This window comes from Solenopsis invicta, unplaced genomic scaffold, assembly GCF_016802725.1.
Source record: "Solenopsis invicta isolate M01_SB unplaced genomic scaffold, UNIL_Sinv_3.0 scaffold_97, whole genome shotgun sequence".
Classification (NCBI taxonomy): Eukaryota; Metazoa; Arthropoda; class Insecta; order Hymenoptera; family Formicidae; genus Solenopsis; species Solenopsis invicta.
Genome location: NW_024105412.1, coordinates 118,924 through 132,540, shown reverse-complemented (window position 1 = coordinate 132,540; position 13,617 = coordinate 118,924). Strand labels below are relative to the sequence as shown.

The 13,617-nt window shown below is 34.0% G+C and overlaps 1 protein-coding gene across 1 annotated transcript in view; it reads right to left on the bottom strand.

Moving 5' to 3' along the window:
• LOC105205462 (WD repeat-containing protein 44) overlaps positions 1-13,617 on the bottom strand; it is a 42,886-nt gene that overhangs the window by 14,421 nt on the left and 14,848 nt on the right. The window contains exons 3-4 of the mRNA XM_011174829.3: positions 889-1,524; positions 672-806 (exon numbers count right to left, since the gene is read on the bottom strand). Of these exons, the coding sequence (XP_011173131.1) occupies positions 672-806; positions 889-1,524 (771 nt within the window). The remainder of the gene's footprint in view (positions 1-671; positions 807-888; positions 1,525-13,617) is intronic.

Here is a 13,617-nt window from a genome sequence, read left to right as displayed (position 1 = left end):
AATAACAACAGTTTACTATAGGGATGTATGTGTATCTGGATAAGAATATTATGAAAATTATAAGCAAATTTTAATCCATAATGGTCACTCGAGGTCCAAAGAACCCCACGCTAACTAAGAGTACACAGACCATTCAAAATCGAACAACCTTCTAGGACTCTAATTAACCAACTAATTTTTATCTAAAAGTATACAATCTTGAAAATACACACATAAATTTTTGTTGAATTACCTCAACAATTAAAAATTGTATGAATGTTTTCATAAAAAATGTAAAAGATTGTAGTTTTTTTTTATTTGAATCTTTTCATTATGTTAAATTTATCTGAAAGTATACTATTTTGAGAATACACCCCAAAATTTTTGTTGAATTATCTCAAAAATTACAAATTTTATGAATATTTTTGTAATTTTGCAGTTTTTTTTGTTTGAATTTTTTCATTATGTTAAATTCTAATAAAACAAAACAAAATTATTAGATAATAAAAAACAGACCTCAAGGTATGTTCAATAAAATTTTTGTGACAAAATATCAAAAAATGGCAAATGGCGACTGATTGACCCCGTGGACCCCGTATGACCATTATGTTATTATTTTTCAAGTGTAACCATTATAGGTTAAACATTAACAAAAAATTTTTTTATTTACAAACAAAAAGACAACAGTTTACCTGTGGCTTAACGACATATTGGCCTTTTGTCGCAGACCGGATATCAAGAGAATGCTCAAATTCTCGAGTAATTGATTCTATAGTGCTCGCTGGACTTGGAAGCGGCGACGCAGGAACAAGCGTCTCTGCAGAAGGCTAAAATGTAATTGTGTAGAATATAGTCCATCTGTGTGCAGAATATTATTAGACCACATCAACTAATTGCAATAAATCTTACAGCAAGATCATCCGATGTATTTGCCTTCGTTTTTTTTTTACGACGCGGTGGAGCAACGGGTACACCAGACATCACAGCATTTTCCACTGATTTTCCATTATTCTTTGTACTAGCAATGACATCAGGTTCTTGAAGTGTAATAGTCTTGTCACTTTGCGAGTGAAAAGCGTAATTTGATCTATTGTTAACAGAGGATTCCTGCAGGGCATCCCCCGATAATGTAAGGACGCTGGAAGACTGGGACACCTTACCAGAGGTTGTGTCCTCGTCTTTGCTTGGAATGCTAGCAATGGAGGACATCTGACCCTCGCGAATAAGGGCGGTAGAAGGAGGGCACTGAGATATACCAGATATAAGTACGCCAGAAGCGTTATCTGCAACTCCTGCCAGAATTCGGCCCACTCGCCCTAAAGAGGTCATACTTTGTAAACTAAGAGTGTCATGCTCTATAATTCGGAACGGATGGCTCGTTTTGGAAGGAGTAGGATAAACACCCTCGATGGAAGATGTCTGGCTATCCGGAGGAGAGCTGTTGATCGGAATATCGTCATCTTCCGTTTGCATGCGTTGCCGAAGTTCACGAAATCTTCTTCTACCTACAATTTTGTCTGTAGTAGATTCTCTATCATCCTCGTCCTAAAAAAATATTTTATATTAAAACTTTCTTGCTCTCTCGTCTTCTCTAAAAGTGATGTTTTGTGTATTTGTGAAATATCATAAAACTATGTAGAACATGTACAGCCTTGGTCAAAAGTATCAGGTATTCAATTTATGAGGTATAAGATAGGATCAGAAGTCGTAACTTTATGGTTACTTTATCGTTACTCTTATTTTTTTATAATTTAATAACGTTTTTTATAATAGTGATTTTATGATAACGTTAGGATTAAAGAATAATCACTTTTAACAACTTGTTGTCCTTATACATTACTCATTGAAAAATGTAACTCGTTAGTTGACTCGTTACGTAACAAGCAAAAGTAACACAAAAGTAACCCGTTACTTTGACTCGTTATGTAACGAGTAAAATTACAAGTTAATATTTTTCAAAGAATAATGCATGATAATAAGTTGATTGTCAGAAGTGACTACTTCAACCCTGGCGCTATCATTACTATTTTGAAAAATTGTAACATTTGTTACCAAATTATAAAAAGTATATAAAAAAGTAACAAGTAACGGCATTACTTACTATGACTTGTTATTTTCCGGTTCTAAATACAAGTTAAGTCTCGTATTAATTTTTTTTAACTTAAAATTTCAGATTACACTGAGAAAAAACAAAAAAATTGTACTTTACACAAAAAATTATTTACTCGGTTTACCCGATACTACAAATAAAAAAATCATTCAGTGAAAATCATATCTGTCTTCATTTTGACTATTCACTTGTTAAGTTGCTATAATATTTATCGCTCAGTTGTTTATATTCGTTCTGACACTAATTCATCATTCTAATTCATCACATCCACATTTTTAAACCCACATTAATAAACGTTATTTGTATTTTTGGATTCTTTGGAAAAAACTCACGTCAGCTTATTTCCATGATTAACGGTTTATTTTAATGTGTGTATTGCAACCGACTCACTTGAAAAGAATCTAAATCTAAGATGGAAACGTTGTGGATTTATTAATAAACGCATTTTGGCAGCAAGTTGACTAAATTTGAAATATTTGTTATTTATATTCTTTAAGAAACCATGTATACGCTTATTTATTGCGCTCTCTCATCAGAACTTATATAAATGCATCTCATAAATTAAGGATGCTTAATCAGGATTGGTCAGAAGTCCAATACTTGATAAAAATCATAGTAAATTTCAATTTTTACCGTCCTAAGTTTTATTCAATAAACTTACTAAAAATATTAAATAATATAAAGTACTAAAATAAATTGATAGCTTTATGCAAAAACCTATTTTTACTTTAAAGGGTTATCTTACCTCAAAGATTTGAAAAAATCAATTTTCTTTGTTTCAATCAATAATTTATAATATTAAAAATATAATTTTAATGATTTTAATAATTTAAAAAAAATATCGGTTTTATGCCATAAAAGCCGATTTAACCCAATAAAGCACATTTTACGTTTCGGTCTAGTCATAGATAAAAATAGGAAAATTTTATTTATAATTAAAGAATAATTTTTTTATTCAAATAAATTTAGGTAAACCTTCGAAAAAGCGTCCTCCTCGCAAAAATGAATAAAAATATTCAATTCTTATATATTTTTGCCTTCTGAATACAAATATGAAACTTAAAAATGCCGGCAAAACCGGAAATATCGCAAAATTACAAAAAACTCTGAAAAACTCCAATTTTTACATGTGGTGTAGAGAATGCGTGGGCGGAGCTTCTTTCTAACATCTTCACCCGTATTTTTCCTAACCCAACCTAACCTTATTTTAGTCACAATTTAGCCATAATTTCAAATCTAATATCGCAACGTGGTCAATTAAATATTCTTAGCCAAATTACTAAAACAAGGTTAGGTTGGGTTAAGAAAAATACGGGGAAAAAGTGCAAGAGAAGGGGCAAAACCCCTACCCCGCCTACGCGTTCTCTGTACCATAGGTTTTCGACTTTCCACGCAAAACAAATGCCTCATTAAGTGTGTAGTACATACACATTTAAAATTTGCACGTTCTACATGGTAATTTTTTGCAATTTACGACAAAACAAAAGAGTTTATGTAGATAATGCATATAATTTTTTTTATATATTATTTTTAAGATCTTCATTTTTTGTTTGAAACTTTTGCTTCTAAAATCAATATTTTCAAAGTTTTTCGTAAGTTTGCGGTATTTCTGGTTTTGATCGCCATTTTTAAGTTTCATATTCGTATTCAGAAAGCAAAAATACATAAGAATTAAATATTTTTATTCATTTTTGCGAAAAAAACGCTTTTCCGAAGGTTCACCTAAAATACTAATATTTTTGCTAAAAGTAATTCTTTTCGATTTTATATTAGAGGAGAAAGGGGTAATACTCATTTTTATTTTACTGTGTAACGGTACGCGGTTTCGGTGTTAGACGGTGCGGTGCGGGAATTCCGGGATCGGTCCGGATAAGGCTCGTCGGTTGGTCAAGTGTCCGTAATGATCATACCCAGAGTGTATAGTAGCAAAAGAAAGAAGATAATTTATTTAGTAAGTAAATGGTAGTCGTTAACAAAATGATAAAGCGTGATATAAGAGAGTTTGGTATTGGTTAACAGAACAAAAAGAGAGCGATTCGCAGGTATCTAAACAATGATTACTAATCCGATTGCAAGCGGAGTGGTGCGCAACGCAGTTATTCGGAGATAACGCGCGAACGGAAACTAAAGACGCGTGCACAATCGGCAACAATACTTTGCATAAAAAATTAAACAAAAAGAACTTACTTAAATGCTTAGGCTAGAATAGTTTACGGTGAAATACTGAGCGGTAGATTACGCGGGCTGCTCGCCCGTACGGTCAGGGAGTCGCGGGACGTGACGGGATTGGCTAGCGCAGTCGTGTGAGCGCGTGCGTGTGTGGCACCGCGAGTGCGGGTTGTTGCCGACGCGTTCGCCTCCGCGATTTGCCCTAGCGCGCCCCGTGCAAATGGGCGCTCGATCGACAGGGCGCAGATGCCCTGCCGATGACTAGGTTACTGAAACGCGGCCAAATGTCTGTGCGGCAGCGAAGGTACTCGAGGACGACGGTGATTGCGGTCGAGAATGCTCGGCCAGTGATAATGACGAGAATGCTCGTCGAGGATCTCGGACGTGATTGGTCGAGAATGCTCAACCGGTGATAATAACGAGAATGCTCGTCGAGGATATCGGAGTCGGTTGGTCGAGGATACTCGGCCGAGGATAGCAACGGGATGCCCGTCGAGGAGCAGGAGAGCGACGAGAATGCTCGTCTTCAGGGAACGATCGAGAATGCTCGGTCACTGGACAGGTCTGGTAGTCGGACGGATCTGACTAGTGCGTTCCCACTGCCGGCTTATATATCCAAACGCGCGGCTGGGCGAGCCAATCCGCGCGCTCGGTCGGCCAAGCCGGAGTGGGAGCGTTGTGGAACACCACGGTCGGCGCGCGTGTCGCCGCGTGGTCGCATGGCAAAGTTCGGCCGTGCGCGCACGTGATCCCTCGCCACCATGGTAGAAGTATTACATGGTGTGTGCAAAATCCGCAAACCACGCCCCTTTTTCGCTTCGGATACCGCTTAAACCCCAGGTGTACCAACTTCGAAAAATTAAATGTTTGATAATATCAGATTACTACAACTGTTATGATTGCATCTTTGTCGCACTCTGCTATATGTTCGTTGTGTCCTTTTCTTTGAAAGAATTGCAGTTTGTACCGTTTGTAGTACGCGTGATTTCGAGAGAAGTACGTAATTCGAGAGATTTTATGTGAAATTTAGTGAAGATGGTGCGTCGGTGCATCGTAAAATAAATAAGAAACAATACTTAAAAAATGATAAAAGGAGAAAAAATAAAAAAATAAAAAAATTATTTCCGCAACAAAAACATAATTTTTGCAACAAAAAATAAACATAGACCAACTTTTGGTGACTTAGTCAACGATTTGCGAAAATTTTTAAAGAAAGACTGATCCTGCTTCCTTTAGAGTGTTATTATCTCAACAAGACTGCATCGACTTTCGTGGTAGATGAGCAACCTATACTAGTCAAACTTCCACAAAAATTAATCAAAGTTTGTAAAATATCAATTTTACATTTACTCGCGGCATTTTGTGCGGATCGAGTAAAACGATCGCGGCTTTTCAAACGGAACGATCTTAAAAATTTTATACATTTACTCGCGACATTTTGTGCGGATCGAGTAAAAAGATCGCGGCTTTTCAAGCGAAACGATCTTAAGAATTTTATACATTACTCGCGGCATTTTATGCGGATTGAGTAAAAAAATCGCGACTTTTCAAGCGGAGCGATCTAGGAAAAGCACTATATATAGTGCAGTTCGCGGCTTTATGGTGGATCAAACTAATTTGGGAGATAATTAACTGAGAATTCTTTAAAATTAAATTTTTGTATTTGTTTTTTCTTTTTATATATTGAAAGAGACCTTCAAAGAGTCATTTCATTGAATTTTATGTAATTTTATTTGAAGCCTTTCCAGTTTAATTTATGTTAATATATGAACAAACTTCTTCAATTATTGTAAAATATTAAAAAATATTACTTACATACAAATCACACTCTTCCTTCTGTTCGAGGCTCTCGTACGATATTCACGTATGCGATAAAAAAAGACCGAGAGAATACAACATGATATGCGTGCAACGAAGACAACTACATTCAGTTGTAACAACTTTGTGGAGTTAAATAAGATTGGTACACCTGGGGTCTGAACGGTCAGAAAACAAGCGAGAGGGCAAAGAATTAGAGAGAGATGCTTGCAAACTGCACACACCATGTTACTTCCACCATGCTCGCCACGCTCGGCGTTCGTCGTTCGGTGGACGGAACGGAGATGCGCGAACGGTGGAAGGGCGTATCATTACAACTGAATAACTTAGTTAATAATCAATATTTTGTATTGAAACTGGAATGGTTATATTCGTCAAAGTAGTTTAAGATTCTAGAGTCAAGGTAATGAAATATTTATTACTTAGGACGTGATTTATAAAAATGCAATGAATTATTTGTGGAAAAAGAAAAGTGATATTAAGACTAGCCTAAAAACAAATTTAAAAAAAACTGATTAATTTAACATAGAACATAAAGCATTTTTATACAAAATTATGTTTTTAATTTTCTATTGTTTAGAATTTTCCTGCATTCAGACACAAAAGATAACATTTTATCCTTGTTTAACATTAAACAACAAAGATATTTTTAATATTTCTGAACGCAGTCCTCTAGAATGACAATCGATTTATTGAAGAAATATTTCGATATAAAATACATAACTCAAAATGTATACATCCAGCGACTTTAATTCTGTTCATGAAGAAATTTTTCAAACTGAAAAGTCGCTATCTTTCTATATACTCGCAGTTCATGATTAACGTAACAACCAATAAACTCTAATTGTTACCATGGTGAAAGTATAACATGATGTGCTCAATTTGACTAAACCACGCCCCTTTTCACGGCAAAGTGCCTTTTATTCTGCAGGTTGCCAACTGTAAAAAAATGAAATATTTAAAGTCGGAAAGTTGCTGAACTTGAATGATCGCATCTTTGTCACACGTACGAATGCATGCATTGCGTCCTTTTCTATCGTAATGTCAGCTAATGTTAGCACCATTGCTCCAATTTCATGTCTTTTGAGGTTATTAAAAAAAAAATTGATTAAAATAAAATGAAAATATGGTACGTTGCATAGTAAAATCGTGCATAAACTGCAGCAAAAAGTGCTTGCCGGAGCAAGCAAGCTTTTACCGATTTTCGGAAAACGCAGTAATGCGTGAAGGTTGGATTCGGAAAATTGGAGAGTCATATGCCGAAAAATGTTAAGAGTAAGTCTTATTAAATATTATTAATCACCTTTTTGTAATGATGTTATTAAGAACTTTTGTACGGCTCGTCTTGTATTTTTTTCTTTAATTATAATAACTATATACTTATTTTATTTTGAGAATTATTTGTTTTACAGAATATCAACAAAATACTTGATACAGTCAAGTAACAACTATCAGAAATGTTATCTGCAATCGTGAAAAAACACCAAAGCAAGCAAACTGCAAGTAAAGAAAGACAAGGTAATATCTACATACATAAACTTTTCAATTCCACACCAAAGATAATTATTACAATCTATAATGTGTGAATGAAATGATTTAACAGAACAAAACCGAAAGGACACAGTTCAGGCTGCGAGTAACTTGACACAAGCTCTTGTTGACCACCTAAATGTTGAATAAATAAAACTTTTGTTCATAATTTAATATAATTTGTACACATACTACTATAAAACTCTCGTTAATATTGTTTTCACAATGTAGCTACCCCGTCAGCCAAACGTGAACAAACAAATCATTCGGACAGTCTGCTATCAATTTCTGTTGCTAGAAAAGCAACAGATTTCACACAGACTCAGCAATATCTGGGGTGTCAGCAAACTGCTGTCAAAAATGGGACAAAAACTGTTAGTATTTAATTACAGCAGAAATCGAGCAAATAGTGTTGACAATACTGTTGTCAGATTGACGGTAGAAATTAAGCACAACTTGCGCAACACAATCTGACGGCTGACTGGCAACAGAAATCGAGTACCGCGTGCTGACAAGACCTGGTGTCAGATCGGCGGTAACAAACGAGCAGAATCGACAGACTGGCAACACCACGCGAACAAGCCGTGCTGCCAGCACCTAATGTCAGATAGGCGACAAAATTAGAACAAGACCTGTACAATACAATCTTGTAAGCACAAATCGAGCACCTTGTGTAACAAGATCTGATGTCACGCTAGCAGCAGAAATCAAGCAAATCAAGCTGTTTTGCATATTTTTTTAAATGGGACGTCACTCTTCATGAATTTATTAAAGACCTATTCAAACAAACTTGCATAATTGCATGCATAAATAACATATCCATAAAGTGATTGATCCATTTTCTTATGCATTTGCTTAATTATTGGACCAATCAATTTCTTTATGTATACCCAGATAACATTTCTTGCTGGCAAGTTTTGTGCGCGATGTGCATGCAAACTTTGTAACAGATTTGCATGCGTTTTGTTCGTAGAACGTGTTACGTGTATATTGCGTACAAGTGGCTAGCTCATGTATTGTCCCATGTACTGGCAAATTACATGCAGATAGTTAACATATTGCTAGTCGTTTGCTCCCCAGATAACATTTTTTGCACGCAAAGTTTGCGCGTCTTATGCATGTAAACTATGCACGCGGTTTGCGTGAGTTTTGCCCGCAAGTTGGTTAAGCTCATGTATTGTCCAATACACTAGCATATCACATGCAAATGGATACCATTTTGCATGTGATTTGCTGGTATCGGATAATTATATTTGCTCGTAAGTTGCTTGCACCCAGATAACATTTTTTGCGCGCAAAGTTTGCGCGTCTTATGCATGTAAACTGTGTACGCGGTTTGCGTGAGTTTTGTCCGCAAGTTAAAATTCTGTAATTTCAGATTGAAATAGATTTAACAAATGAGTGCTAAACCCACCGCTAGGCGGCCACGTCGCAGAAGATTTTCTCGTGAGTTGAGTGCGGCCATAGGTGTTATATTTAGGCGCCACCGCCGCCAACTCGTCAGCTCATACTTTAATGACACTTTTAGAAGCTGTTTTTTGTGAACCTCAAGACGAATACTCGCTCTCATTCTTTTGAAACATGGCGTGTATATGAAACGCTGTTCCACATAAAATTTTATATTTTTACATGTAAATAACAATTTGTATTGTTACATAATTTTGTACATAAATTAAATGTTTAATTCAAATTTATTCTTTTCTTAATTTTTTTTAACGAAAAGAATACAAAAAATATTTTCTTTGTAAACTAAACATTTATTACGTTTATATTAATGTATTTTGTTTTAATAAATCTATCTGGGTTCGGATCTTATTTTTCAATCGGTCTTAATACCCTATTTTCGGAGCGAAAATCCCGATCAATTCGAATTACCTTTTTTTAAATCGGTTTTAATAGCACATTTTCGGCAGGGTATCGGTTATTGAAATGGCGCGTAAAGTGTGCTAGCGTTTTGCGTGCATATCGCTTATTGAGATCGCGCGCAAAGTGTGCTAGCGTTTTGCTAGCGCTATGACGACGCAGTTGGATAAAGTTTTGCTTGCGTTGTAGCAATGCCTTTTGCGCGATTTGCTGGACGTTTACCCGCAAAATGTTTTCTGGGTATGTTTTGTTTGTTTCTGTTTGCATTCTATACGCTGCAATTTCTATCTGCACCAGTCCGCGATTACGTACAGGAATCCGTATCTCTTCGCATGTATTGTGTCCAAATTTCTATCTGCATCTCCCCGCATACATAAATAATTAAAACCATTTCTGGCCATGGTCTGACTAATAAAAATAGTCAAAAAAATTAGAATTGGAAATAGGATCAAAACACAAAAAAATATTATTGACGTAAAAACAACTTTTCAAAACTCAATTTTGCAATCAATTGGTATAAATAATTAAAAATTTACTGTAAAAGAGAATTAATTGCGCCAATCGATTCTACAGAAAAAATAACTAAAGAAACGTTGCAAAAATAAATTTTGCATATAATTTGTTTATAACAATTAAGAAAGCGTTATGCATGTTTCTTGATTCATTTTTCCCATAAAATTGGTTGAAGTAATCAATTTTTCTCTACAATCAATTTTTAGTAATTTGTTTATAACAATTAGTTGCACAATTGATTTTTGCAAGCGTACTTTCTACGCCAATGTTTTTTTTATGCTCTAGTACTATTTCTAATTGTTTTTTTGACTATATTACTTTGGGCAGGCACAGGTTTTAATTATTTATGTAATTTATACAATTTATATAGTTTATTTTAAAAATATTTAAAGCTAAATAATTAAAGGGCTACTGAGAACGTTCGGGCAATACTCAACACGATAAATTTCTTCCTGTTAAGACAGCTTTCAAATATAACTTTTTATTAACGATATCACAAGTGTATGATCAATGTTAGCGTATCAGATTATCGTCCCGAAATCTTAGGTTCGAATCCCGCCGGCTCCCAATGCGTTTTCACATATTGTAAAATAATACGTAATTGTAACTAGTAAAATAGAATATATGCAAATTAAATTAACGCATAATAAAAATAAGAATAAAATCTGCAAGAAAACTGAAAAAAAATTTTTTTATAATAATTTTTGAATAAAAATGCTTGATTTCTGCTGCCAGCGTGACAGCAGATCTTGTCAGCACAGGGTGCTCAATTTATGCTAGCAATCTGCCGTCAGATTGTGTTGCGCATGTCATGTTCGAATTCTGCCACCTATCTGGCGTCATGTGCTGGCAGCACGGCGTGCTCGCCTGGTGCTATCATTTCACTTACATAGAATATCAACAGGTTCTGTCAACAGAACGTAAGCAAAATTTGAGATCAATTGAGTTCAGTCTGCCAACACGTCTTGATCGAATCTGCCGCAAATCTGCCGACACAGTACTAACATTTTGTTGAATGGGTACTTGAACCAGAAGTAACTAGATGCATTAGCAAAATAACTCTAGTACGGATCAATTAATTTTGCCAAGCAAACGCAATCCTTCTCAAGCTCTTTAAAAGAAATCGTGAATGCAGAAAATTGAGAGTGAAGTATAAAAGGAAAAATAAGGAATGATAACTACTGTCTTGAAAAATTCTCACAAAGGTAAAATGCTTATACATTACTATCTATATATTCTATATCTTTGTGCAACAAAATTTATCTAATATATTGTGTATTATTTTTAGCCACGCTAGAAAATCAAAGTGCTAGCAATGTTTACAGGCATAAACGGGATGTCTACTGTTACAAATATAATTTGGTTATTGTCACAAATATTGCAAAAATTTTTTTAACAGTTTTATCAAGTAAAGAAGAGTTTGTATTAAAATATAGATAGTGCAATTTAAGTAAAAAAAATTTAAATTAAAGAAACACCTTTTTTACATAATTTCTCATAAAATTAAATGTATAATTTAACGTCTTGTTTTAATTTAAAAAAATTATGCAAATGTTAGATATTTTATTTATTCCAAGATTGTGCGTGCGTGCGTTTGTGTGTGAGTGTGTGTGAGTGTGTGTGTGTGTGTGTGTGTGTGTGTGTGTGCGTGCGTGCGTGCGTGCGTGCGTGCGTGCGTGCGTGCGTGCGTGCGCGCGCGCGCGCGCGCGTGCGTATGTGTGCACGTATATTTTAAATAAATAGTTTAATTTAATTTTTGCTAATAATAATTCTTATATAGCTTTTAATTTCATGTGAAAATCTATAAAAAAAATAATTTAAAAAAAAACGGGTGACATCATTTTAGACACAGCACAATTGAACACCATCATTCACAGCTTAATCAGTGGAAAAACTGTAGGCATCGGCCGCTATGAGTGGTAATGTCAAATCGTGCCCATCCTGAAAAAAACTTTTATAGCAAATTAAAAAGAAAAAAATCTTTAAATATATTTTGTTATCAGAATTTTATGAAAATTCAATACTAAAATACACTAAAACATTAAAATGTTACATTTTATTTTCCTTTTAAGCAAGTAAAAAAATTGTAAAAATAAAAAATTTAAAATATTTATCTTATAACTTTAAATTATTAAAATTACGATAAAATTTATTACGATACTTATATTTGTAGTATTATTTCAAATATTTTATTATTTAATATTATTAAATATTACTAATCTTTCTATTTTACATAAACTATTTATCTATTATTAGTTTTTTTACAATGAGTACAGTTAGTCCCTCGTCATTTGTATTTAAATGATATTCATTTACGGCGCTAACTAACCACAAGAAAGGAGATAAAGTGAAAATAGAGAACGTCTATCAAAGACTGTTATATCAGTTATACATACTTTAGAAAATAAAATACGACAACTTTTCGCAGCCGTGCGGAACAAGAGGCAAAAAAACGAGAGAGAGCACAGATTTTAGAGAAAAAAGGTTGCAAATTGAGCACACCATGCTATCCCTTGCACCATGAATCGTTACATTAATCATAAACTGCAAGTACGTAGAAAGATAGCGACTTCTTAGTTTGGAAAATTTCCGCAGGGTCAGAATCAAAGTCGACTTGGAAATTTCCTGCGGAAATTTTCTAAACTAAAAAGTCGCTATCTTTCTACATACTTACAGTTTATGATTAACGTAACAACCAATAAGCTCTAGTCGTTACATTAATCATGAACTGCAAGTATCTAGAAAGTGGTAACTTCTCAGTTTGGAAAATTTTCCCAGGGACAGAATCAAAGTCGCTGGGTGTAGACAGTTAACAGTTAAAAGATTGCAACACATTTTCTTCAATGGTTTTTAAAATGTAGAACGGCAAACGTAATTGATTGGATCCACAAGTAAAAACCAATTACGCTCGCCGTTGGATAAACAAGTCTACATTCCAAAAACCATAAAAAAAAAGTGTTGTAATCTTTTAACTCATGACTGTACAGCCGAATAAAAGATTAAATAACAAAAAAATACATTCAGATAGTGAAGAAAGATAATACCCAGTTTAAAGATGTACTTGACAGTAACGTTCTAACATTGACAATGCCTTAAAAAGTTTATAAATTGTTTCTATTTATTATTTAAACACATGTTTAAAATCTGTAAAATTCTTCGGAATGGATTCCAATCGGAATTATTCCGTTTTTCCTAGAAAACACAATAAAAATTTAAGGAAAAACGGAATAATTCCGATCGTAATCAATTCCAAACAAATGCATAATACGTACACTGAAGTCGATCCTGGTTCACGAATTATTCAACTTAAAATTTTGCATGTATTCTTATAGTAATACATTTCCACTTATGTCAACAAAATTATAAAGAAGCAACATTCTGAAACTTTGTTCATGAGAAAATAAAATACCAAACAATATTTCTAAAAAAAATTTATATCGATTTACTAACTCGTTATTAAGATATCAATGATAAAATAACGCAAAATTTCAATAAACGTCAAATTTCTAGATGGGCTACATAACCACATTCTATTTTGACTTTTATAACATGCTAGAAAAACAAATATTATGTCAATGATATTTATTTAACTCTTAAACACACCGATCCTGTAAAATACGGAAACACATTTTTGG